Source organism: Anser cygnoides, chromosome 24 (genome assembly GCF_040182565.1).
Source record: "Anser cygnoides isolate HZ-2024a breed goose chromosome 24, Taihu_goose_T2T_genome, whole genome shotgun sequence".
Taxonomy (NCBI): domain Eukaryota; kingdom Metazoa; phylum Chordata; class Aves; order Anseriformes; family Anatidae; genus Anser; species Anser cygnoides.
This window is the reverse complement of record NC_089896.1, coordinates 1992967-2020505: the sequence shown is the minus strand read 5'-3', so window position 1 is coordinate 2020505 and position 27539 is coordinate 1992967. Positions and strand designations below refer to the sequence as shown.

At 45.5% G+C, this 27539-nt stretch overlaps 1 protein-coding gene and 2 non-coding genes across 12 annotated transcripts in view; all 3 read right to left on the bottom strand.

Moving 5' to 3' along the window:
* Positions 1 to 27539, bottom strand: part of PUM1 (pumilio RNA binding family member 1) — a 71807-nt gene that overhangs the window by 2884 nt on the left and 41384 nt on the right. For 6 of the 10 annotated variants that reach the window (XM_048073075.2, XM_048073079.2, XM_048073080.2 and 3 more), the window contains 12 exons: positions 22741 to 22892; positions 19434 to 19572; positions 17696 to 17839; positions 16449 to 16745; positions 14413 to 14649; positions 9025 to 9292; positions 8415 to 8544; positions 7523 to 7657; positions 5953 to 6090; positions 4127 to 4252; positions 3179 to 3300; positions 1600 to 1792 (listed from right to left, as the gene is read on the bottom strand). In XM_048073075.2, coding sequence (XP_047929032.2) covers positions 1600 to 1792; positions 3179 to 3300; positions 4127 to 4252; positions 5953 to 6090; positions 7523 to 7657; positions 8415 to 8544; positions 9025 to 9292; positions 14413 to 14649; positions 16449 to 16745; positions 17696 to 17839; positions 19434 to 19572; positions 22741 to 22892 — 2081 coding nt within the window. The remainder of the gene's footprint in view (positions 1 to 1599; positions 1793 to 3178; positions 3301 to 4126; positions 4253 to 5952; positions 6091 to 7522; positions 7658 to 8414; positions 8545 to 9024; positions 9293 to 14412; positions 14650 to 16448; positions 16746 to 17695; positions 17840 to 19433; positions 19573 to 22740; positions 22893 to 27539) is intronic. The other 4 variants (XM_048073078.2, XM_048073082.2, XM_048073085.2 and 1 more) reach the window with 2 other exon arrangements.
* On the bottom strand, positions 1159 to 1244 carry LOC125183918 (small nucleolar RNA SNORD103/SNORD85). Its single transcript, XR_007166719.2, has one exon. It is a non-coding gene; the product is annotated as a small nucleolar RNA SNORD103/SNORD85 (small nucleolar RNA).
* LOC125183917 (small nucleolar RNA SNORD103/SNORD85) lies at positions 24498 to 24578 on the bottom strand. Its single transcript, XR_007166718.1, has one exon. It is a non-coding gene; the product is annotated as a small nucleolar RNA SNORD103/SNORD85 (small nucleolar RNA).

The window sequence follows — 27539 nt, the reverse complement described above, 5'->3', positions numbered from 1 at the left end:
TAGAGCTGACTGGCCTCCCATGGGAAGTCCACCCCGCGCTCATCCTATTTCATCAGCTCAGTCACTAGCTCTTTAAACTCTTACTCGACCTCAAGAACCAGTTTTGTAAGAATCAGATTTGTGTCTCGGCCCTCCCCACATCGCATTCCCAAGAAGGTCAGGCTGCTTCACTGAGGTTACGGAACAGAGAACTTCCCAAGTCCGACAGTACTCTCTTTGTTCATCTCCATTTCTAAGCCTTTTTTTTTTTTTTAAGTGACAGAACTGATTGTTAAGATTATTTTTATTTAGAAGAAAGCGCTGTTAAAAGCGCAACGCAAACTGCTTGTTTGCACCACGAGCAGTTTTTACAATCCCAAACCAACAGGCAATGCACTCAGTTTTCCCAAGCTTTCATTCAGCTGGGTAACGTAGCTAACACCTTCACATTCAGCCCGTCTTATTTAGCTGTCATCCTACTTCTATTTTTGACAGCCACACTGATAACCTAATTAGCATATTATTCAAAAGACTCCGCTTGACAAGAACAGGACCGTGTCGGTAAAGATTTTAAATATATGTACACACACCTCACAGATTAGCAGAGCTACAGGTCATTTTGCCCCAGTGAGACTGTACACTTTTATTTATTTTTCTTCTGGACTAATATGGGCTTTGGTTTAAAATGACTACCCTGGGTGACTCCTAAACCTAAGAACTAGCCTACTTGAAGATTATTTCAATTGCATGCTTGTTGTTTATAAAGCAGGAAAATGAAGACATCACCTGATGCTTAGAGCCTCCTGCCCTTGGGGAGCAGCCCTATGAGCCCTGGAAGGCAGGACTGGCAGCAACGCTTACTGAATTCCCAAACGTCTTCATTTTAGACAAATAGGAAGTCCTGAAACTGTTACACACTCCAACACTGCAGCATAATGCTAATCCCTGGAAGTCTCTCATCAAAAACGTATCCAAACCCGAGAAACACGGGACTCGGTTAATGACTCCGGGCTCAGCAGCTGCAGGAGCACCACGCGTGCCCCATTAGCACGATGCGAACGGCTAACCTGACTTTCCTGATCAGCGCTGCAGAGCTGGGACACGAAGTGACAGGCAGAGCTTGGCAGCCCTTCGAAAGGCAACCAGCAGTTCCGCATTAGTGCTTGAGGTGCTCCGAGGTCTGGCTCAGCTCCGCTGAGTATGTAACACTTCTCTCATTAGCAAATGCTGTTCTCAGAGAGGGCAAGTGTGTCATCATCGCCAGACTTTGAAAAGGCACCTCGCCAGGCACCGAACTGGTGGCACTGCTACAGGAGACGTCTTAGCGTTTTTTTTATCATCGCTCACTATGCCATGAGCGCGGAACTGGGTTACTAGGTCAGAGAAGATTGCTAGAAGCAACCAGCTAGTTTTAAGTCCAAACGGCATCTCATTATTTCATATATTATGAATATATTCCTACTACTACTTTCCTGCAACTTTGAAATACCTGGGTTGTTAGGAAGCTCTGAAGGCACAAACAATTATCTCAGCCTTCAGTTTCTCCCTGCAACCAGTGTGGCAGTGCCACTTCTTACAGCTCAAGCCCTGTATCCTTACCAATTGGCGGCAGCTGCTTACCTTGTGCATGACAATCTTGCGCTGAGCTGGCTCTGCCACATCGATCATCTTCTGTACCACGTAGTTGGCATACTGATCTTTCATCATGGTGTATAAGGCACTGTGAGGGCCGTCGTTCATAGTGCACACCTCATCGATCAACATGGCACGCTCCGTACGGGAGGCATGGGTAACGCATTTCTCCACAACGTTGCTGTAACAATAAAAGGACGAGCAGTGAGCACACAACATCCCCACTGGGCTTTTCGTTCCACCCCAAAGAGATCTCCTCAAGCTTCTAAGGAGGGCAGACCATTTGGGAAAGACCTATGTGCTGGTGCAGAAGTTGAGTAACGGGAAACAAACAGTCCGAGGACCTCAGGATCTGAGTGGGAATTTGGGTAGAGGACCAATTCAGGTTTTATTTCACCCAAATTTATTTGTCTGTCTCTACAGTGATGCTGTAGTGGAGATCAATGTCTGTTCTCACAGCACGCCCATCAGAAAAGCAGATGCGCTGCTCTTTGTTTGGCTTTCTCAGTAGTGGAGCTCGGCAGGAACAGAGGTCCAAGGTTATAACAACAGGGAAATATGATTCAGGAATGAAAGAACTTAGCAAAGAACTTCCCAAATTCCTGAATATATTAGACGACTAGTCTCTGCTCTCCGGAGAGCAGAGTTAAATAGGATATATGAAAGAGAAAAGAGTTTTGCAAGCCTTATCTGCTGCACCCCCTGAATCATAAAATCACCAAGTGATTTACCACAACTAGCACTCAGCTCGGGGGACCCCATACACTAATTAACACTCCATCTGGAAAGAAGGTTAGAAAAAAGAGCAAGTCAGGGAGAAAGAGGCTGAAATGGCAGCATTCAGACCGCACTCTTCTAATTCTTGTTGATGTTATACTTCCCTTGTGTCCGTAAGTATTAAAGCACTATGTTACCCAACGCAAAGATTGTATTACGCCTTTGAAGACATCAGTTTTCATGTTCAAATGGATAGAAACACACACACAAGGAATTCACAAATGTGGGAAGCATTACTTAGTTTTTACATCCATTAAGGTACCTGAATTTTGCTTCTACCCAAGACTAGCTCTGTAGCACCTGGTCTAACACCCTCAGACTGCCTCAGCTTCCCTACGAGGATATCCTCAGGCACGTATCTCAGAAAGGACCACAAGGCGTTGCGTAAGAAAAGCAGGATGAGAAAGAACTCTTGCTACATTGATTTCCTAAGCTCCCTTGTGGCTTGACACAACCTCCCAGAGGTACTGAAACGCTCTTAAAATGTTATCATCCAAGGGATAGTGACCGCTTAAAAAAACAAAACACACACCACACAAACTGATGGTCAAGTTCAGGAGCCTGAGTTGAACTACTCTTTCACCTCTTCATCCTCCTTCGTTACAAGTAAAACTTACCTTGCAGGTCGCTCATCCCAGTTTTTAAGCAGTTATAAATAGCATTCTGCTGTTAAACAAAAAGTTATTTATCAACTCCTTTCACCTACCTACACCCCGCCTCTAACTTTTGCAACTCTAGCACACGTCCATACTCCCACGGGGCATGGAGACTTTAAGAAACAAATTCATACCTAGCAAATTTATGTTGACTCAACACGAGCACGTTGCCTCTAATTTCTGCTACAATCTTGCTCTTATCCTCAGGCCGACCATGTTCTAGTACATGCTGGATAACATAGTTCCCATACTGATCCTGTTTGAGAGACAGCAGAAGCGTGTGACAAAATCTGGACAGGAACCATTAATACCAAGCTAGTTCCCAATGTGCGTTAATTAAGTCTTACAAACTTGGACTAAACGCTAATTAAAACATCTACTGTTTAAATCATACAAATACTTTATACTTCTACAGAAACATGCACCCTAGATTTTCACCAGGAGGTAAAATACTACATCTTTGTCCTGATTATAAAGCTCAAAACAGTTTCCTTTAACATGAAATGCCAATACTCTTCTCATTTCAATTTTTCTTTGTTCTAGCTACAAGATACTGTTCTTATCTACGTTCATATTCTAAAAGTGTCTATATTCAGACCACGAGATACGTATTTTTTCACTCTGATACCAGAGGCAGGCCTTGGATGCCTCACCTCCATGCCCAACCTCTTCCCACTATCCACACGCTACGTATGAGCACACAGGACAGGTTTGTTTGATGTCAGATCCACCATGCCCCAATGCACGAACCCTAAAATAAAAAAAGGGTTCTCAGAAGGACTGCAGAGAAGAGGAAAGGCAGGCAGGAAGCGATGTGCGTAAAAACACATTTCAAGAACCCCTTCTGAACAGGATCCAACTTCAACTTTGATACCTGCTGGATATTTGCACGTAGCCAGAACAATTAGTGACAATGAGTTTCTTGCCTGCCACGTTCCCTTCCATCCCTCCTCGGGAACGGAACTCCTATGTTCACACAGCCCCAGCAACACCACAGCTGCAGTCCCAAATGTGCTGCTGGCTTTCCTAATACAAAGCCAGCAACCACAAACCTCGCAGCCCCCACATCCCCTCAGACTGACCTGCACAAGCTGCTCGGTGTGTTGGTGCAGTTCCTCCAAGATGGGAAGAGTCTGCTCAGGAAGACAGTGCTCTAGGATCCTCTGAATCACACGACAGCCATATGGATGTGTAGACAACGCAAAAACCTGCGTTCAAAGGGACAGGCAAGCACAGGCAGCAACACATCTGTTAGTCTTTGTGGGTCCTGAAAACCTTTCTGAATGAAATGAACGCGCGGTGGTTTTTCCTGGGCACGGTAGGGAACGCCAGCTCCAGAGCTCTGCGTGCAGCACCGCAGCTCCAGGTAACGTAAACCGAAGCTGGATACGTCTCGCTGCCCCAGGACTGCCTGGGTGACCCCAGGCACATCACGTCCCTACCCGAGCTTCAGCTTCTCCATCGTGAAACAGGAACACAAGCAGTAAAGTGTCTTGATTAATATAAAGAACACTTGGACAGCCAAGCGTTATTGGAAGCGGTGTTAAAACAGTTTCAGAGGAATAAATTCAGCACACGGTTTGCCGGTTACCTAATTACAGCTACGTAATGAAAATGTGGTATGAAACGGAAAGGTTAAAAATGCTCAGACACGGATTTTCCTCAAGTACCCAAATTTGTTTAAAAGCCTTAACTGTGCTTAGCAGAAGCGACAACAAGGAATCTTCTTGCTCATTTCTAGAGGATTATCAAATCTGTCGGTAAGAACACCTTATTCATTTTATTATTGCTGTGCAATTTTCTTTCTAAAGCACGAAGTCCTATCTGCTTGCTTAAAATAAATTAAAAAAAACCATAGCAAATCCAAGCACTGAACTCAAATAGACAGTCTACAAATTTTTTAATAACCATTTTGAATAAACCGTGCAGGAAAACAGGACTTTTAAGTGTAATTAACCACCAAAAAATATTCTTGAGGTGATAAGTTTAATCTTGCACATGAAAGTTCAGATGAAACTGGGACAGTCAGCCAAAGAAATTGCAGTGCCATAAGCCAAGTTCCCAGACGTATTTCTGCCTTGCCTAACTCCCTCCTCGAAGGTCCAGAACTAAAGGTTAGCCAGCAGATCTGCTGAGCAAGTTTCCAGCCAGAGCCCTGCTTGTTTTGACACAGCCAAGCAAGTCCACGCTACCACAGCTGTTCCAGGAGCAGCTAAACTAATAAAGCCTGGTTCCTGCTACAATAACCCCAGGCTATCCTCACATCCCTGTGGCAAAACCCTCAGTACTTCAAAGTCCCCCACCAAAGCCAATTAAGCTGAAGCTGGAAACACCCAGAACAGCACTTTTGTAATGGAAGGTAAGCCAACTACAACCAGAATAAAGGCAGCTACACATTAATACCCAGAACATCAATTCACGAGGGAAAACCAAGAAGGAAAAAAAAGAAAAAAAATGGAATAAAACAAGTAACTGCCCTTTGCTGGATGAAAACTCTTGTTTTGCCCCTGGTCTGTGACCATTGGGAAACAGCAGCCTGATAATCCACCCTCACAGAGAATATCTTAATGAAAGTTTACTACACAAACCGCAAAATACTCTGCTCACCACCTTTACTATGAAGATGGATTAATAACAGACTTGTTTTTCCCCCATCAAAAATATTAGATGTAACAGGAGAACAGATTTTTGCAAGGCTGCTTTGCTGTGATACACCTGCATGAAAATGACAAGCAGACGCGTGATCGAAGAGTTCCTAGGCTCACTCACATTGCTGCATAACCCTTTCGCCCAACGCTTGCTAAAATTTTAATTCCCAAAGATTTGAATGAGTTACGGTCACTATTGTGGTATTCAAAGCAACATAAGAACACAACGGATGAGACTTACATCTTGGTTAAGAGCTTACCTGCCCCTTAAATGCATCGATGATGAACTGCAGGGACTGAGGCTGCACGCACTCGATACACTTCTGCACCACGTGGTTACCGTTCTGGTCTTTCACACACTTGAGGACATGGCCGTCCAACTCCCGTACCATCTCATTCTATTAGGAGGAGAGAAAGACAAACAGAAAGCACCACCAGGACTCACGGCTGATAAACGCAAAGCTTTCACTGCTACACGTGGTAAAAGAACACGAAAGGCATGAAGGATGCACCGATGTATTTGGGTTATCTCAGTGAAGCTTTCCAGTGGCTGAGAGCTGAGATGAAGCCTGCTGTGCTACAGAAACCATCTAGAAAAATACTATTACGAGAAGATGAAACGCTTATTTCATTCACTTCAAGAGGACACCCTTGTGCAAATATTAAATTTAAGATTTTTCCCCCAATACACAATTTTTCTTCGCATCCCTCATTCCCTCGTCTGCTCCCCTCATAAAGAAAGAAATCTGAGATGTCTGAACTTCACAAACTTCCCAGATATCAGCTTCACACCACTCAAATGGAGTCAGCACTGGGATAAAAACTTGCTGGGATTTTACAAATGCAGGCTAATATTACACGGTAATTAAGGAAATGGAGCAGCGAAGTTGTAGATATGACTAATGTAACAAACACACAGGCTGAAAGCTTCACCACTGGAACAGGGTGGATGGCACTTCAGTAATTTAACAACACTACGAAACCGGACAACTGACTTTTTCTACTGCTACAAAAACGGGCGTTTTAGGAACACGGAACACTCGCAAGACAGCTTTCTAGAAGAAGACATTAGCAAATCCTTGGACCAGCAGTGCCGCAGTTTGTGCCGCCACACCTTCACTGTCACCCAAAGCCACACATACTGCTAAGGCAATAGGTGAGCTCGGGCTCAACCTGAAGGCAACACGCGTTTCTAAATCCTGTTTCAGCTTTTTAACTTAATAACCCACATTAAGTTTCTTCTACTGTGATTCCTAATGCCTTTATTAGCTAGCTTGCATAGCATATTTTTCATCTTAATTCATTGCTAATGAAATCCTAGAGGAACAGCTTTATTAATGAGCTTTCACTAGAATTTAGGCTATTCTCCACCTTTCCCTATGCCAGGCCTGGCTCAGCAGGAACCAGGGGCTCCTCATTCTCCTCACTCTGCGGGAAAGCAGAATATTGACCCACATATCAAAGCAGCAATATCTCAGTGAATAATAATAAAAGTAGAACTCTGGCACTGCTTACTTCAAGGGATTTAAAATATCTCCTTATTCACTATTATTCACAATTTCCCCCTCAGCCAGCCTACGTAACCTGACTGGAGGGAATTAGCAGAGAACCGACACCATTAAGTGTTCAGTGGGACAACGAGATGACAACGAGACCCAAGAACAACATCACACACTTACCAAGCACAAGAAACACAACAAACATACCATAAACCAAACCAAAAGAACACCAGCCACAAACAAGAACAAGAGTAACAGAAGTTTGCAGTCCAGGTCACCAAACAGCAAGGAACGTTAAACATCAAGAAGAAAAGTTAAAATTGAAACTTACAATTACCTGCTGGTCTGGGGGAATAAACTCAAGGGCCTTCTGGATCACCCTACAGCCGTACATCTGCAAAGCCAGGGACAGAACATGCCCACGGATACGTTCTGCCAAGGCCAACTTCTGCTCCAGGCTGCCAAACTGGAAAGATTAAAACCGATCACTACAGACACAAAACCCTCACGTGGCCAAGCAGCAGAGCAGCCCTCCCGTCCCGTCATGCCAAAGTGGTAAACAAGAAACACTCTGCCTACTGAAAAACACACCAGCCACAGCTCAACGGATCTCGAGAGGCACAGAGAGATGTCTGTTCTGTCTCTGACATGTCTGACACATTTGAAACAAATTCCAGACTCAAAGGCGCTACAACCACCAGGGTGAGGTGCCAGTTTGCTAATGCGGCAACCCCTGAGATTGGTGCTTGCTAGGAAGTTACTGGATTCCAAATAAGTAAATAACCAGGGCTTAGTGTAGAAGGAACAGACCAGTTTCAAGACAGAGATGGATGTCTGCTCACCTTCCTTGTACAGAAATACACATTTTCTTTCAGTGAATGCTGTTTGTTGTGTTTCTAAACACATGAGTACTGACAGCTCAGCACAGCGTCCTTGGAAAGGGGAAACGAAGTCTTCTTGGCTCTAAATCTCCTGGATACACTGTTATTTATTCCTATACCTTTTGCACCTCTCAAAGCAAGGATTTACTCGTCAGAAGAATTTCTGAGTCCCCCATTTCAGTCACCCCAACAGGAATGATGCAGCAGCATGTGGGGATGAGGTGACATCAGTGCTGACAGACATCCATCCTCTTAGCCAAACGGCAAGGCTTCTAAGAGCTCATCCCGTGCCTCAGGGCAGCAGGAAGAACAGTTGTTGCGAAGAAGGGAGTGAAGACTTACTTCAAAGAACTTCTGGATAACATAATTTCCAAATACATCGACCATCAACTGATAAGCTGCCTGGAGGATCTCGTTGAACACAAGCTGGCGTTCTGCTGGGGTGGCACGCTCCAGTTTCAGCTGAATAAACCTGAAAAATAAGGTTGGTATGATGCCACTGGCACACGTGCCCTCAAAGCACTGGTTAAGACAACTCCATTCATAAGGCTCACACACTGAGCTCTTACAGAGCAGAGATCTTTAAATCACAGGGATCTGAAATCTTGGGTGGTGGCAGTCATAAGACCTATGTCTACGTGTCATCTGTATCCCAACATCTTAAGCAAAGCAAATCATAACAGGGTAACACAGCAAGGTCTTGCAACCAGGCAAATTTTGAAGCAAGCAAGCCTATCTTTGGAGAGGGGAGTCATGCTACCAGGACTTGTCCCCAGCCTATAAAAAGGAAGGTCTGAGTGTTACACTACTTGGCTGTGTCTCTTCACACCCCCCTTTCCCTCTTTACACCTCCTCTTCCTTTGCTTCAGGACGTGACACAAACTGCCAGCTACGCCAAATCAAAGAGCAGCTGTCCCAAAAGCTCCCCACGGCGCAACGTTTTCAATCCCACCTGGATCCATGCTGATCCTGGGAGAACTCCATGATGTGCCCAGCAATCTCCCTCAGCTGTAAGTTGGGGTACCGGTTATTGCGAAAGTCTTCGAGCAGCCTGCTTCGGCCGGAGGGCATAACGTCAGACATCCCATAGCGCAAGCGAGACGAGGGGAACAGCGTACTGCTGGGGCTGAAGAGGCTGGAGGCACTGCTTGCGCTGCGGTACTTGGCTTCAGCTCCAGGAGCAGCAGAGATGTAGCGGCCACTGCCATTCGTGAGCCCTCCTGCAAGTCACAAAAACAAGGGGGGTTCAAGAGATGAAATAAAGCGGCCAAGGAAGTAGTTCACAAGAAGCACGCGCAACCTTCGCGTCCCGTTTTACCTCCAATTACTCCTCTTCCACCGAGATGGGTTGAGCTAAAGATTTCAGCACGGAACAGGCTGTAACAATCGCTGTTCCTCGCTCTGTGTTCAAAGTGCCTAAAACTGACAAGTGTCAATCCCACTGCTTGGATCTTTTTGCTAACTTGAAGTTTCTAATTGCTTTATCCCTCACCCTCCCTCACGCAGCCTACCCTTCACTGCTGTGCGAAGGCCTGAGTCGAACAGAAGCGCACCGGTGGTGGGGACAGAATTCAGATGAAATCAGACAACAAAAAGGCAGCAAGAAGCAAGAACAAAAATTTTAGAGATTAAAGAAAATCACTATTCGGTACAAGTAAAAATGAATTAAAAGCAATGAAGACCACAAAAAAAATAATCCTGTGCTTTCACATTGCCCTAAAGATTTTCATCCATACTGAGAACACTGTTACCCAGTGATACGGATGGGGAATATTCATACAGCCAGCAGACTGTGAGTGCTGATAGGAACCAGTTAAACCTTCACATGCCGTTTCCCTGCCCATGATTTCTAAGCGTGCAGCAGCAGTACGGCACAGGACTCTTCCCTTTCTCGCAGGGCTCGGGATCCCTCTGCTGGCCAAAGGCCGCAAGCTACTTGGGCGAGCGGGATTTTTCCCAAGAGGAACTGAGTTCGCCCCAGAAAAATATTCTTCTGGCTTGGGGACCTGCCACCTGACAGACCAACAAGAGGCAGCAAGGGCAAGTCACCTGAAAAAGTCCACAGGGAATCTTTGCCAAGGAAGAGATGGAAGACCTCCACGGCAAAGGGCTGTAGGTCTGTCCACAAGAACAGACCTCCTCCTGGCAGCCACGCGAATGGCAGGGTCAAAAAAGGATTTAAAAGTTTTTAAAAAGGAGTGAACTGCACTCCTCTGCCAACAATGCCTCGAGGAAGCTTGCACGCAGGAAGCGCTAGGTGAGAACTAAGTATCTGATATGGGGCTAATTAAGTTCCCCTGTCTCTGAGCTGGGCAAGCATGTTCTGACGTCTCCCAAGCTGGTGCCAAACCTCGGCTTTCTCAAGGAGAAAGCGACCGGAGAACTTCCTCTTCCCCTCCTCCTTGGGCTGCCTTGCCAACGGCATGGCCATCAGTTCCTCCACCTGCCCTCCTCTTTGAGCCAGGGCTCTGAAGTGACGCAAATTCCTTGCTGCCGGGAGGCCCGGGATACCCAAGGTAACGGGGAATCAGCAGCAAGCCGAGCCGTGGGGTACTGGCGTTCTGCACCGCACCCAAAGCCCTCGGAGTTAGCATTTGTTTTTCAGAAGCCTGGAGCAGGTGAGAGTCACGGCGCTGACACACTACAACGAAAAGCTGTACCCTGACCAGCTCCTGCAAACGGCTGTAAGAGGAAAGGGTTCAGCACCCCGTTACCATCTACGCCGCGTGTCTGAATTCAGAGGGAAAGCCTCACCGGCACAGGCAAAACCTTCGCGGTCAGAGGTTTGCCAAGTAAGGACCTCAGATCGTTTTGGAGATCCCAATTCAGGCACTGAAGTTCTGTCTCCTCCTGATGGAGACGCTGACCGAAGGTCTCTCCGTAAGGGTCAGTGCCATACTGGGAATTAGAGACTGGGGGGCGGGCAGGGTTCCTAACAAAGCAAGTGCTTCTGAAACCCATCTGTCACCACCCAAGGGCAGAAATCCCAGAGAAGCTCAGGCTCCTCTATGCCAACGTGTGACTGGGAGTGCGAGGAGATGGGCAAAGGAGGCTCCTGTGATTTTACCAGCTACTACAGAGAAACAGCTCCTGTTTGAGAGCAGCACGCACAGTCTGGAAGCAGCGCTGCTGAGGGTCGTGGGGTCCCTAAGCTAGAACAGAGGGACAAAATCCCAAAGAACAGAGGTGCCCCCTGCAAGATGTTGGCACTGACAGTTTATCCTGTGTCCTCAGCCACAGCAAACCTCCAAAGCAGGTCTGCAAGCTGCCTGCAGCCATCCTCCCGGGCACGCTAACACCAGGCCGCCCATGCTGAGCACCGCCCCGCGCCTCTGACAGCAAGCCAGGACACGGGGCTGTGCAGTGACAGCTGTGGCACGGTCGTCTCTGAACAGACTGACAGGGGAAGACCGGATTGTCTTCAAAGTGTCTGGGATACACACGGAGAAATCTTTATCTGGGGAGCGCAACGTGCACAGACTTTATCCCAGGACTCCACTGCAGAGGGGATGCTCAGAGTCCCGCTGCGGCCCTAACAACTGCTTCCTATTTTCAAATGCTAAGTCATCTTCCCAGTGCTTGCTGGGACGCTTAAGACAGACGTTAAATTAAAAGAACTACTGATTTCAGGGAAAAAATGGCAACAGAAGGATGAGTCAAAAAAATAAAACACACAGGGGAAGAAACACAAAAGCTGCTTTGCTTCCTAAGCAGCCTAGGAAAGACAAAGCACTTCCTAAGCAAGCTTCCACTGGACTTTTGCAGGGCCCTCGAACTGCTCAGAAACATGGGAGTCGCCTGCGTGCACAGGGGCAGAGCGGTGGAGAACAGGAAGACGAAGAGACAGCTCTAAGACAGCCGGCAGAGAAGAGGGCCGGGCCGCCCTGCAGCTCAGCACCAGGCAGGTCCCACTGGGAAGCGCAGGAGCCAGCAGCCCCTGGGGCACCCCCCGTGTCCCCTGGTCACTGCCCCTGGTCGTCAGCGACAGAACTGCTGCTGGGACTGACTACGTGAACTGATGGGAGCTGTAACCTGGCCAAAAATAAATGTTAAAATTCATTTTTTTTAAATAACGTATGTGGTATTTCCGAATTTTGATCAGTACCAGGAAAAAAGAGGGGCCCTGCTGCCCTCCGAGCCCCGAAGCACGTACTTACCGACAGCTGTTTTATCTTAGCTGCACGTGGTGCACACACCTCTGAGCTTAAAGCGTGCATTTAGCTCAGCCTCCCTCCTCCAGCAGTTCTTCTCACAAGAACTGGCTGCACGGCTATTTCGGGTACTTGCAATTGCCCGGCCATTTCACAAGGTCACTTCACAACACCAGAAAACACCTAACGCGACACACGCACACCGTTTTTCACAGCTAGGAGCCTTCGGAAAGCCAGAGGAGCAGGAGCCGAATCGTTACTACTTCCACACAGCACACAAGCCCAACGAACGATCGACTTTCACATCCATGAGACATGACAAAGGCAAATCCACGGCCTACATGGCATTTAATTGTACATCTGCTGATGGCGAGCGGGATTTAACGCCAACTCATCTCACCGTGTAACCCTGAAATCAAAGGGCTCCCCCCTGTCGTCTCCCCCCCCGACACCGCGATAGGACTGTTCCAAACCTGGCTGCCCTCATTTCCCTTCCTGCAAACACCACGTCTGCGTGTTCCCATCTGTCCTTTCATTTTTAGATATTCAGAAACTCTCCTCAGCCTCCATCACCAACGACTTTTGGTATCGCTCCAAGACAAAAGGAGCCTGCCTCGAGCTTCTTGTAAGGAAGAAGTAGTGCCTGTGCTGTTTTTATAGCATTAAAACTTACTTTAAAACCAAAGGAAACGGTGATCACATTCACCGCTATAACATGTCTTACACTACGGGTGAAAGATAACCTTAATAAAATGAACTTTCACAGATTTTCAGGTAAAAACCACACAGAGCTATGAGCTTTCTCTGGCAATAGCTCCCAAGCATGAAGTCAGCCAGAGAGGACCCATGGTGACAAAGAAAAGGGGCATTTTGTCAAACCGGGAAGACCCACGCTCGCTGCTCTGGGGCACAGGCCATTTCTGTAATTGGGAGCTCTCCTTTCTTCCCAGTGTTTGTTCGTGGAACAGATTAACCTTTCTCTGATCCAGTTTTCAAGATTCATTCTTTTGTTTGCCTGCAGGGGCAACAGACTTTTCCTAGTGCCAGAATCTGAATCTGGTTAGTCTTCAGCCTTAATTTATTGTGGCTATTTAACTGTCAGCTTAAGGACTGTACAGCTGCATAAATAAAGCTAAAAGCCCTTCAAATTCTATTAAAGCTCTGAACAAGAAGAGATGGTAAATCTAAAACTGATCTCAAAAATCGTATTTATTACTATTTCATGCAAACTTTTAGCCAGCATCAACACTGAACACATACGCTTGTGGTAAACAAATATATCTGATGAGTAACGGCATGAGTATGCATCTAGAAAGCGTTCTGATAACCCAACTCCAGACTGATGCTTGACAAACAAAAAGTAATTTTTTAAACAAATGCTAAATTATTCGGTGCAAAGGCAAAGAATAACCTATCTTTTTTGTTTATGAGGCCCTGGAATGAACACTTCAGGAAGCTCAGATGAGCACTGCTTTATTATTTAATATATCCTTTATTTATTCTGAAAGACTTACTTGATTGTGTATAGGAGGTTCTGGACCTACTGAAATTTCAAACGGAAGATGTCACTTGCATAAAGTAGTGTACTTTACCAAAATCAAGAAAGCCTCTGCCATGCACTAAGGTGCTTTTGATACGGGCACACTGATGGGAATTTCTCAAAAGCAAACTCACAAAATCGTCAGCTAAAACTGGAATATCGCTCCTGATAATGTTACCTATTTTGGTTAAAAGAAACTGTATCCTAAGCTCGTTAATTACTGAATGCTTAACGGATAATTTAAAACATGTGACAAGTTTAAGGATCAGCCCTACGTATCTATTCAACCCAAGGATAACAAGCAACTGGAGCTGGTACCGAGATATATGCAAAAAAAAAAAAGTTTTTAAAGCACTTGTAAGTGTTATCCTGAATTTAGAGACGAGGAAACAGGCGGGCAATGCGTGTACCTTCCTGTCCGACAGCTCAGCTACTCAGAGGCACCGACGCCTAACGCAGGTACTACAGCTCCTGCTTCAGCGTTTCACCTACTTCTGCAACATCAGGGAACCTCTCGCAGGACTAAGCGCAGCGACCAGACCACAAGCATCTCACCCCCCCAGCAGCGGGGGTGTTGGTGTCTCTGCCCAACAGGGGAGCAGACCAGCAGCAGCGTGCCGTGCTGGGACAGCGGCCCTGGGGCTCTTACCCAGGTTTAGACTTGAAGAAGATCCATGTGAGGATAAGGAAGGTGGTGGAGTCTGAGAGTGGCCAGGTCCTTGGCTGGGCAGAGGCATACCCACAGGTCCAGGAGACGAGGAAAACCCAAGGCCATTATAAAAACTGTGTCCTATGGGTGTCAAACTGCTGGATGTCCTCTTGTACAGGTCACTGCTCCCCGTGAGGGAGTCTCGGCGGGAGCCGCTGCCAGTGTTGGAGTTAGCAACTGGAAGGAGGACAAGAGCAGAAGTGAGCGAAGACAACAAGGTGCCCGAGACAACCGGAGAGCTGGAGAGGCGTGCAAAACAGGCAAAAATAGACCGGCACCTACTAACAACGCCACTGCACCAGGCTGTTGTTCTCCTACAGGTGGGGTATGTGCCCATACAAAATGCATTTATTAAAGTCATGTTTGCTAACGATCAAGCAGAAAATCGATTTAAATAACTAGCTTGAATCCTGTCTGTCTTGTATAGTTTAAGAGTTTTCATACTGAGAGAACACTGCCAGAAAACCAGCCCCGAAAACCTAAAAGCCGAAAGATCAAGGAGACACAACCTACCTAAAGGAAGCGACAGAACGAGAAACAACAGCGAGCGTTTTGGCTTTGGGCACAACCACTTGCATTTTGCTTCTGAACCCTCAGAAGAAAGGTTTGTGTACTTCAAAGGGCTTCTTCCCTACACATATCACTTAGTGCAACATCAGGTACTACATCTCCCTGCAAGCAGGGCCTCATACTTATCCTTTGGCCGTTAGAGCTCAAACAAATCCAACAAGAGATTTTGTCTATTTATGTTTAAGATCATGTACAGTTTCTTGTATGTTTACTTGGAATCCTCATTCTCACCTTTCACTTTATTAAAAAAGAGCTGAAGAGTCATTTCTTTTCTACTCATTTGCATCAAGCTTTATTGAGATGGTAATCAGAATTCAAGCTAAACACAAAACTAACATTTTTGAAGAGTTTACTTGCTAGCCAGATAAAAACCTCTTTAAAAACACTGTCTACTTGAGGAAAAAAGTCATTTTTGCATTAAAATCTGGTTTAATAAATACTGGAATTGATAACAATTTTAACGAATTAATCTTTTTTTTTTTTCATGACTGTAAATAATTTCTAGAAGCAACAGCCTCGCACTTTATTGATGGATTGAGGGAAAACCAGTTTGTGCATCTTGGCTTTGGGCAAACTAGCCATTGAATTAATCAGCTGAATAAACTGGAATGGAAGAAGTGAATACTGTGTTTACTCGATCCAAGATGGTTCACATTTTCAGGCTGGGATTAAGAAAAATATATAGAATAAATTTATTTAAAACTGTGACTTGATGCAGTGACACTGTCTCTTTTCTGATGGACCAGGTTCAAAAGACATGTTTTAACTTGCCCTTCAGACGGATGAAAGCAGGAAAGTTCAGGACATAATTACTACCTCTAAGCCTAAGCAGCAATTAAAACAATTGTTCTACTTGAAGGAGAAAAAAAAAAAGGAAAAAACCCAACCCATAGACATCTTTCTGGGTTGGTTTTATTCTGAAAAATCTTTGTCTCCAGCTGGCTAACAAACAAATCAGAACAAATCTGAACAAAGAAATGATGTGTATAATATTTCTTGCAACCACAAAAAGTGTCTGGCTTTTGGGTGTATGATAGAAATAATGACCAGAATAAAGCATAGAAACCACCTCAAATAAAAAAACGTCTTTAGATTACAAAAAGCAAGTTACTTAGCCATTACTCTGAGGTAAGAGCTAGCACACAGACAGTTACCCCTCCAGAGCCCATTCCTGTCAGTCCAGTATCTCCACCGAGCGCATGCCAGTAAAGGCAAGGCAACCCAAGGCTGTTTAACAACTTCATCTGTAGCTACAAGGGGATGTCTGATAACGCACCAAACGCATACAGCAAAGGAATGAACTTGCCACGTTACCTCTACCATATTAGCCACTAGAAGTTTCAGCGGACTGGACTGCCCATTTTTAAAGCCAAAGCAGTTCCCTGTGAAGAAGCTAGAGCTCCTACCTGCTGTTCCAAAGCCTCCCAGCGCCGACCCCAGCGTGGCACCGAGAGAGCTGCTGCTCCCAAACCCCAGGGAGGTGTTGGCAGGCTGGGCAGAGCCCTGAGAAAAGAGGGAGCTGCTCTGGGAATTGCTGCTGAGAGAGTTGTTGCCATAAAACGAGCTGGAGGCCAGGTTGTTGGTAGGCTGCTGCTGAGGCTGGGGCTGAGGCTGCTGCGTTCCCAGAGGGCGAAATGGTCCGTTTGTTGTTCCTGCCAGGCCACCAGCTGCACCATTGGCCGAAGCTGCAGCTGCTGCAACTGCTGGAGAGAAAGTAACAGCAAGCAGAGTTTGAAAAATATGTTTCTGGATCCATGTTGGAAGTTAAACCTCAGCAGGATCCTTTTATTTCCCATAGATTTTTTTCTTCCCCCTCAGCAAGAAAACCTCCCTTTCACATCAAAAATCTGTAAACATCTCTGTACTTCACACCTATGCTCCACAAGTCCTGCACAGAGACACCAAACAACAACAACGCAAAGTTGTTATTACTGCTGTTGGTATTATTAGAGCTACATAGATCAAAAAAAGTTCCCTTTCTCCTAAAAACTGAGATTCAAATCAATTCAGCCACACACACAGTAATATCTAATCAAGAAACAAGTTTTGAAATAATCAGAATTGTCCTTCGGTGCATGAAACCCAATCCTGCAGTGTTAAGGACATCAAAACCAAATACTTTTGTTTTCCAGCCAGTTCTAAAGAAAAAGCAAAATAAGAGCTACAAGGAAACAATTAAAAAGCCCGTTTCATAATCTGTTACCAGCACTGGCAAGGACTGCTTACACACACAGATTCCTGCTGAAAAATTCCTTTTAAAGCCTTGAACTCCCAAAAGAACCCTAATAAAATCCAACACAACTCATGGCAAAGACCAGGCACATAACATTTTATGCAAGTAAGGTGATCGTCTGGGAGTTCCACACAGGCTAAAGCCTTTCATTATGTGGGAAACTGGATGCCAGCAGACCAATTTAAGTAACTGTCATGAAACCCTGCAAAATAACACAGTTTAAGCTATGCTACCTCTCAGGGGGATTTCTTAAGGCTCAGCCCACAGTGAGTCCAGAGGAAGTTCTCAGCAACAATCCCTGCATTGGATCTCAGTGAGGGCAAGTGAATCATCATCGCCAGCACAGGGCGGGGGGGTTCGCTCCCGCTCCCCGCAGGTCGAGGCAGGAGCAGATTTTCACCTGGCCGGACTGGGACTCACCTGCTTGCGCTGCAGAGGAGCTGATGATGACCGGTGCGGGGGCCACGAGACGCACGGGGGCCCCCAGGCCATTCCTGGCTCCTGCGTTCACCACGAGAGCACCCGTTTGGTCGTAGTAGGCGGCAGGAGCCAGCACCGGGTAACCTGGGGGAAGGCACAGCACAGAGCTCAGCAACAAGCGGCACAGCACGCAGCTACCATCTAACAATGACTGTTCAGAAGCATTTTTAAAGGAAGATCACAACAGATAAAGAGAAAGAACAACAGTTTTGATTCTTGTTAAGCACGATTGTTTAATTAACAGTCATATCCTGTATTACTCCACAACTTTCATACCTCCTTTTCTACCTTAGTAAGTCTTTCAGTTAGGGAAGATTTTTTCCCCTGAAACTACTACACTAACATTACCCTCTGTGTAAATTCGGTTATCCAGAGAAAAAAAGTGTCTTAAAATACTCCAGCACTATTTCTTTCCCCTGACAAGTACAGCCTGTGCTGGCACTTGTCACATATGTGAGCACACCGCACTTCCAACTCTCCCGCTGTATGCTGGAGTGGCTCTGGGTGCACACGTGCAAACAAGACACCAAACTTACCTAAGGTGTGTTTTTTGAAGGTACATATTTATCATAACGCATCCTTCAATATTTATGAATACTCTTAAATATGCTGGCAACACACACAGCAGCAGACTTTCTATAGAGTACAACTGTTAATTTAGGTACCCAGCTACAGAATCTTAGTTTTTTTAAAAAAACACATTCGTGAAAAAACGACATTCTCCTAAGTGAGGTCACAAAGCAGAAATTGTTCTGTGAATGCTTGTTCTGAAACTACAGCCCCCAGCACCCCAGTAATGCAGATTTAAGAAAATTCACAGATTACTTGAAAGCACATATGCTACTACTGGCTTTGTAACTTAACATGGCAACATTCTTCCTAAACCATAAAAAAAAAAAACCACAAAGCAACTATGTGACGCTTCTAGAGGGGAGATCTGAGGCCAAAATCATCCTGTTTGATTGCACTTGACCAACAGGACATACTTGCACATTATTCAAAAAATACTTACGTGTGCCCTTGGTCATTACAACCACATCCTGTGTAACCGATGTCTTAGCATTTGTACAGCCTCATGGATCAGAGCTAAGGCTTATATGCCAGCTTCTCTCACTTCTCTCTTGCAGAACAATAAATTATAACAAACCCCTGCCTTTGTCTCTTTCTCTTTTCTTTTTTTAAGCCACTCGTATTTGTCTGGAAGAAATTACGAAGGGGAAGTCCTTATTCTGTTAAAGTCGAATACCCGACAGGGCTGGAGAGACAAGGCTAATGAACAGCACTAAGGTGTCTCGGCGGTCTTAAAATAAAGATCACATAAGCTAGGATGAGCCCCAGAAAAACCTGAACACAACTTTCAACAGGAGCCATCAATTCTTTTGGGTAGACAAGCAGCTAACGCGCCAGTACACCAATCCAGTTGATAACATTTGTTTCATCTGTGGCACAGGGACCTGAACCCTGCTTTAACTTAACCGCGGCACAGGTAGTTCTGCTCGCATCTAACAGCCTCTCCAAAACGCCTCGGACACCCACAGATTAAAGCCTACGAATACTGTAATAAAAACAAAACACTGCTGAGCGCCAGGCAAACATGACACCATGCAGAGACTCAGAATGTAATTTTCTCGGATCTCGCTGGGCACCGGAGAAGTCACAGCCCCCTCGGGCTCCCTACCTGGCATCCCTGCTGCCAGCCCTTGGCCAAAGGCAAGGGCAGAGTTGACGGCTGCAGCAGCCACCAGCGGATCAGTCTGCTGTCCCTGCTGGTTCTGATTTGGGGTCAAAGGACGCTGACTGGCTCCTCCACGGAGAACCTGGAGAAAACAGAGGAAAATCAGCCTGTTTAGTTCGAGCCCCAGGAGTAAGCCACGATAACCAGACACTTGCAGAACACCAGCAGCAACCTACTTAAAGTCCTTGCACGCAGCAGCAGCTATGTCACAACTAGTAAACGCTTCCCTTTACTTGGAAAAAACCTGCCTTCTCCATCAAAACGTTTTAACATTATCACCATGGGTAACTGCATAGGTCCCGATTTAAGTAACACACCCTTTTTCAGGCTTCCTGAGCATAAGCTGGAAAAGCTTCATCTTCTGACCTTTTTCATTTCTTGACATACCTCCAGTACTCATCCTCTGTCAGAAGCGTCTGTGAGCCTCTGCCCCATTACAGATAACATTCGGTCTCTGCCAGAAAAGCTCCGCTGAAAGCCCACTTGAGCAGAAACCTTAAAAGCCTGACTTTGGAGCTGTGGGCTGGTGACACGAGGTGACATGGGTTTTTCCAGCCACCATAGAGAACGGTGACCCAGTGACACGACACTTACTCACTGGAAATAATGACCAGAGATCACACACCGTCTTTGTGTATGTAGCTCTTGTGGTTGAAGCACATGTTGCTCTCAGAAGGGAAGACGGCAAACTGACCTTTCCTGTAATTACCTGCGACAGGCTTTGTTTGCAAAAGCCTTTTGCTCAGTGGTGATGCAAGAGTCTGCAGCCACTTGCGAGGTCAGCTTATTAAAAAAAGCTGTCCTTTGGTACTCAGCACGTCTTGTTGCAGAAATTAACATCATGCGTGTTACCAGATAAAGTTATTAAAAGGAAAAATTACTCTGCACAGAGGCTGGGAGAGCATACTGAAGCTGATAGATTTGGAGACATCCCAGAGTCAGCTATCGCTGTCAAAGCCTGAACATGAACTCTTAACCTGGGAGAATTCCTAGGCTGGAAACGAGCTGCAGCTCTCGGTAAGCAGGCACAGCGCATGGGCACCCTGCAGAACGCGTGTGATGGACGACGTGCTGCAGAAGTGAAACGCTGGCGTTTTTATAAATACACCCCCCTGTGCACGACGTCGTAAGCATCACAACTCGACTGTCCATAATCATCATTCTAGGTTTCTAAAACACGTGCCTCAGCACTTCTTTGAAGAATCCCATCCAAAAATACCCACTTATCTTCTTACAGAGGGAAGGCCTGCATTAAAAACAACACACACAATCCCCACTCACGCCTGCTCTGTGGCTATAAAGTAATGAAAAATATCATAAAGGCTACTGATGATTGGTATGTATTGTTTTAATAGCTTAAGCCTTTGCAGAAGCTCTCTTAGCACATACCTATTTAAAGGGGAAAGGCCCCCAGTCTGAATGCCAAAGCATAGATGTGCCACACTCTTAACTCCATTTACCTGGCTGCATGGATGTGTGCAGAAGGGCTGCTCAATGCGCTCCTGTCAGTGACCTGCCAGGTGGGGAGGTTTGATGATTAACTTTGTCAGGAGCAAAGTGTTCTCCTTCTGGTCACCGGTCCAGAATCATTGGTGTGAAAACATCACTGCTTTTATTATCTGAAAAGGCCTTATAATGCTACACAACTGCTTTCTTGCTTTAGATTTTTTTTTTCTTTTGAAGCAGAAGCTAATAAATGCAGTTACCAATTGCTATCTTCTCCAAGGGCTGAAATCCCCAAAGTACAAGCGCCAGAAACGAAGGCTCTGCGTTACTACGCAGCACTCTCCTCGCTTTTCGGTCGGATAATGAATCCATTTTGTTTCCAAGCAGGAACTACCGTGGGACAGCAGCTGATAACACTGTGTAAAGCCAGCTCCAGGAGGCCCAGTGCTTTAACCAAACACCAGCCAGCTGGGCAGCAGAGGCAGCCAAGTAACAGGAGCCCTGTCCAGCTCCTGACACCTGCCCTGCAGACCCTCCTTTGGCGTGAAAGGGGAGAAGTGGAATATATCCGAGTGCGTCTGATGGGAGCACAGCCCAACGCGGTGACAGTACAGTGCCTCTAATCCTTTAGCACTTGGGTTGACTACAAAGCTTTAGTAACAATAATTACACTTTTACCATTGATTTAGTGTGAAGGTTTGGGGTTTTTTAGTGCCAATATAAACAGCAACTAGACTTTTTTTTTGGGGGGGTGGTCCTTTGGGGTCCCAGAGAATTGGACGCGATGATTCTTGCAGGTCCCTTCCAACTGAGATATTCCATGATTCCATAGTTCTATGATTTACACTCCCATACAGTTCTCTTTAATAAAAGAGTAATTCAGCTTTTCATATTTATATATACAATTGTTCTGTATTCTCATAGCAGTCTCTCATTTTCCACCTCTTCCTCCAGCGGTTGCTAAATTCATGTGTCCTCTGCAGAGTTACAACTATGATTAAATACCAGACATTTAAAATGCTTATTTTACTTAACTGAAATTAAGATTTACTCGATAAAAATTAGGATTTACCTAGGTTGATTTTTCTAGTTCAGAACAAAAACGGACAAGAAATTACAAAAACGTGTTCTTTTACTCTTCTGTTGGAAAATATACAAGCTGTGTAAGCCAATATTCTGCCACTGCCAAGAGATTAAGACAGAACAGTTGGATGGTGCAAACCCCACCAACCACACCATTTATAAAGCATGTAAGCAGGAGTGTCCCTTCATCAGCTCCCTGTGTGAGCCCTTCAATGCCTGTTTTTGTGAAATGTAAATGCCATTTAAACAACACACACCTACCTCAATACTCAACTCTATCATACTTATAGGGTAACAACAGATCACACACAAAAAATCCTTAATTTTGTCCTTTTAGGTGTTAAATTCTTCTATTTTTGTGTGACTAAAGCATAACAGCTGTAGGCTTAGCCTTATAAAAATAGCAAGTTCAGTGTTTTCTTTTCACACAACTTTTGTTTCCAAGTCCTCGCACAGATACCAAACTAATTCATTTTGCTGTTATTTTGACCCTTTTAAATCTAGTCTTGAAGGAAGAAGCATCATCCTGAAGATGAGAGCACACCACCTACTGACAGCTAGTATTTGACGTGCATTTTCATCCTCTCCAGGGCCTTCAACATGAAAATCGACTGTACAGTGATGACTTCTGCTCGCACACCAACAACATACGTTTACACCAAGGTGTCTGCCAATAAATGGCTGCGAATGTCTTGATGTGCAAAAGCATCCGACCACTTACCTGTTGCTGGCCCTGCTGGGTCTGCTGAGTGGTCTGCTGATTTGCCGAATTAGTTGCAGCGGCAGCTGCAGCAGCTTGCTGCTGGAAGAGACTGGCAGGATAAACTCCCCAGGGCGTAACTCCATAGTACTGGTGAGGGACAACCGCGGGGCCTAAAACGCCAAGGGAATCAGTGAGCTTCTGTAGTGTCACAACCGCCACACAGCAAACGGTCACCAGAAATACCTGCACATCATGCTTGGTTTAACAAATCCTATTTCAAGGTGATCTGCTTTAAACCCTTCGCAAATACGAAGGCATTCTGCCATTTGTATAATTCATTTTAAGAGAGCTTACAAGTCAGACCTGAAATTTCATCTTTGCTCACTTTTACCTTATCGGATGAAGTCCAATTCTGCTGCCAGTGATCCTGCTGAAATTCCACGTTTTTATTGTTGAACCCTAATTATATAGTGAAGCACCAAAACTTTTTTTTAACCTCTAACAAGAAAGAGAAGGAAACTTGTTTAAGCACAACAGAGACGTGCAAGTCTCTCCTGATCTCAACTGACACTCACGGCTCAATAACATCGATCATTAGATCTCCAAGAAATAAATTTTTAAAAAAATCCCTCTTCATAGCCAGATAGCATCAATTCACAGGTGTCTAAAATGTCATTCTTCTAGCCACCAAGTCCTACCTTGCACTCACAAATAGCCATAAAAGAGCCCAGAAGATCCTGTATCTTTCCACATTGCACCCTCCTTGAACTGCTGGCTACATTTAAGTGACTTTAAAAAAACAATAATAATAATCTTGGAAAACAGAGAAAACGTAAAACACAATGAATCTTCAAAAGTTATCAAGCCTCAGGACATTGTACCCTTAATTTTGTGATAATAAAACAGCAGAACATATCCTTAAACAATTCTGGCTGGTGAAGAACTGCGTAACATGGCAGAAGAAACGAGTCCTTGGCGCTGAGCAGCGGGGTCCCTCCCACCAAATAACACCTATGCAAATCGAATAATATTTTTAATATGCCTGTTCTGTATCTTTTGGAAAGGTCAGCAGAAGAGTAGAAGTATTTCCTTAGCTTTTCAAGCGCAACACCTATCCCATGAGCTGTGCAGCTTCCCTCCCCACCGTAAAAGCACCTTACAGCAGCGGAGCCTTTTAAGGTTGTGCCACATGCTCAACACTGTAGATAAACAAGTATTTAGTGAATTTGAACCACACATGTTCTTAGATGAAGTAAAAAACTCTATTTTAAGAGAGTTAGCAATAGAGTTCTAAGTCATTTCAGTACGACTGTTAGTTGTGTCTTACAAGTCGCTACGACACCACGAAGGAGAACAGATTTAACCCCACCAGCCCTGCCCTTCTTGACCTGAGCAGCTCTAGACACGTAGTTAATCGATGGATTATAACCTGCTTGTATTCAGATAACATAGATCAGATGCCAAACGCTAGGGTTTCAAGGGAAAACAGTTGTAAGTGCTCCAGTATATGCAGGGAACTGGTTTGCCTTTGTCCTTTGGCTAGTGGGAAGTTGCTGTGACACATTTTACCTAAGCAAAATTTGGGCAGCTCTCTGGGTTATTTTAATCTCAGTTTTAATTACCAAGCGAGCATAGTCTAGATTATTTTTTTTTCCTCCTAGTTAGAGATTGCTCATCAGATCTGCCAAAGCCTTGGGTGTTTAAAAGGAGAGGAGACAAAGCCTTTGAAGTCTGCAGGTAGCTAGCCTTAAAAGAGCTCCAGGTATTCCTGCAAGTCTGGCTCAGCCGAGTACTCGGTGAGGCTCTCATTACCGAACAACGTTCTCAGTGAGGGCAAGTGTGTCGTCATCGCCAGACCTATAAAAACACGGAGTGTTTCTTTACTCCAGGAGATGTTACACCTGCTTTTACACTTATTAACGATACACATACACACAGGAGAAAATAAAAGCCATCCAGTGCCTTTGCAATCAAACATTCCCTCTACTGCGTCTCACTTACTGGCCACAGGTACGCACAAGTATTCCTTCCAGGAAACACCAGGAAAAACCATACCTAAGTGTGTTCGGGGCAGTTTTTCCCCTTTTACTCTCAGCCTCCCTGCTCCAGTTGCCTTAAGCAGAAGCCGTGCCTGCTCTCTGCAGAACTGCACCAGACGTGCCAGGCTTCCTGCCCCGGGTAAGGACCCAGCGAGCACCCGGCTACAGAGCCTCGGGTGCCCCACATCTGAAAATGCGAGGCTGCAAACAGCAACTTCATCAGATATTTACAGCTGGTGGGCTGATGGCTTCAGAATTAACAGTAGGGCAACCGTGGACATCCAAGGAGCGGTGTCTTTTTAGGGAGGGAGGGAGGAACAGCTCAGCTCCAAGGCTCTGGTGCAGCCCCATGCAAACCCTCTGGGGCCAGCACTGATCCGGACCAGGAGAGGCACCCTTGCACGACCCCGTGCCCGAGGCAGCTGGGGAAGAGCCAGCTGCACGTGCTCCCCAAAGCCCGGTCCCAGGCGGTATGTGCATGCAACCATACCCGTCACCAGCTCCAGGCTGGCTCTGCAAGGGACACAGCTCAGCACCAAGTGAACGAGGCTTCCAAGAAACCCAAGCTTGAGAAGCCCGGCCCGGACACATCCGAACAGACTCTACCTTCGGTCTAGGAGCACTGTTTTTCCTGCGTGCAGGTTATTCCAGCATCCACTTTTCTACAAAGAACAGAAACACTTTTCTACCTGTAACGTATCACCTCAGAAGGAATCAACATTTCCCAACTCAGAGGGAAAATCTAAAGGCGAAATTTCTTTTTTGTTGTTGACATCTCTCTCGAGTGACAGAAGGCAATTTCACAACACTTCCTAAAGTCAGCAGCATCTTCCCCAAAGTTTAAACTCATGAGCTATTCTCCTAGGTCTAGGAAGCCCTTCCCTCTATTCAAATTTGCTCTTCTTTTAAGCGCTGCTATTGTTGAGAAGAAAAGAGTGTTATCACAGGGCTGACAGCCTTACAATCATGAAAAAGCTGCCATAATGATCGAATCTTAATTGGCAGAATCATCTCTGCCATAAAACACACTAAAGTTTCCCCTCCACTCTTAAGAGAAACTGTGAACAATAGGCTGCCGACAACTCCAAACTCATTTCTTCCATCTCATTAACTTCTCCAAGTCTTCCCGATTTAATGCTCCCATACAAATCAGGACGGCCGTCTGCCGACAGACTTGTAACTCTGAACAGCTAACTAGTTCCACCCCCCTGCAGCGCATCACTCATTCTTATTAGAGAAAAGGCTTTCCAAACTGCTCTGAGTCTAGACAGAAAAGGTGCCTTCACTAAAACAAACACCACCCAGAAGCAAAGCTTTTTGCGTTGCCATTTTTAGCCGAGTCCCAGGCCCTACAAGGCCGACCAAGGAACTCACATCTCTCAGTGCTGTAATGCTGTGAGCACATCGCAGTGCGTGACACACTTTCGCTTTGTTTTTGAGAGCCATAAAGTTTAAGAATCATTCAAGTCGAGGCTCTCCTGCCAGTTTTTTGGGAAGCTTTAGATATCCCTGGGGGGGATTTCCTAGTTCAGATTTATAAGGCCTCTGTCAGAGACTCAGGCATTTGCAGCTTCAACGCTGCTGAGAAAAGGGTGGGAGCTGAGAACACGCTTGCCATTTCCTAGAAATCCAGCAGCAGTTACACGTGGTCTTTCTATGAAATCAAGACACTGACCTCCTGCTCCGCTGAACTTCAGGGTACTGCTTAAGAACAAACACCAGCTTTAGGCACAGTAAGGTGACACAAAAAGGCCACCCAGAATCCTCTTTTTATAATACTTACTTACAAAGTGCTCCACAGCACTCTTCTGACCATAACTGGCCCTGATATCGTTCCAGCACGCTGCTCCCCACCAAGACCTGCCCACAGCTACCACAACGAGTTCAGGTCATTCATTCATCGTTACGCTTTCTTCGTCACATGATGATTTGTTGACTCCCGGACTGTTGGAAATATCCTTGTACTCTAGCTCTTGGCTTTCCTCCATTTAATCACAGCATCATCTGTTTGCCCACAACATGTTGTTACCTACACTTATCTTTCACTGTTATTATGCAATCAGCATACAAAATTCACAACAGCCAAAGAAGTCCAAAGCTCACATCTTTGCATTACAAACTCGATTCTTCACATACTTCCCTGTGATCTATTAAAAATGCCATACAAGCGAGTAGCACTTGCTAAAATCCCATTTCAGAGCTTGACCTGATACTGGCCCCAAAGCTTAGGAGCTCAGCAGCGCTTACCTAACAGCTGCTAAAGCTGTAGGGAGTCACAGCCCAAACCTACAATGCTGTTTGACAGGGCGCTATGCTCGTGTTCACCCAAGGTTTCACGGTTCCCTTTTGGCACAAGCTATCTCACAGCAGAAGAGATTTGCAACGAGCATGCAAGCTACATGTATGTAAGTGGAACGCCGCAACGGTGTGCAGCCTTCACTAAAAAATAACCACTGCTCCGAACTAAGCAGCTTCTATTTAAAACCAAGAAGGCTTCCACTCCAGGTGGCACAAGGGAAGCGAGGCATGATTATAAAAATACTCTTCTGAAAGAACATTCTTCTTTTGTCCTCACCGCTAAGGCCAGAACTTTGTGGCATATGCAGGAGAAGTTCAACGTGCAATGTGTTCTTCACACCGTCTGATAAGCTGTTTTACCGAGCTGTCATCTCGAGATACAACAATTTTGGCTATGACAGTTGGAAAGAATTTGGAAACTGATACTTGAGCGTTTGGGAGAAAGATCCTGCACAAAGACTAGAACCACCATCTTTGCCT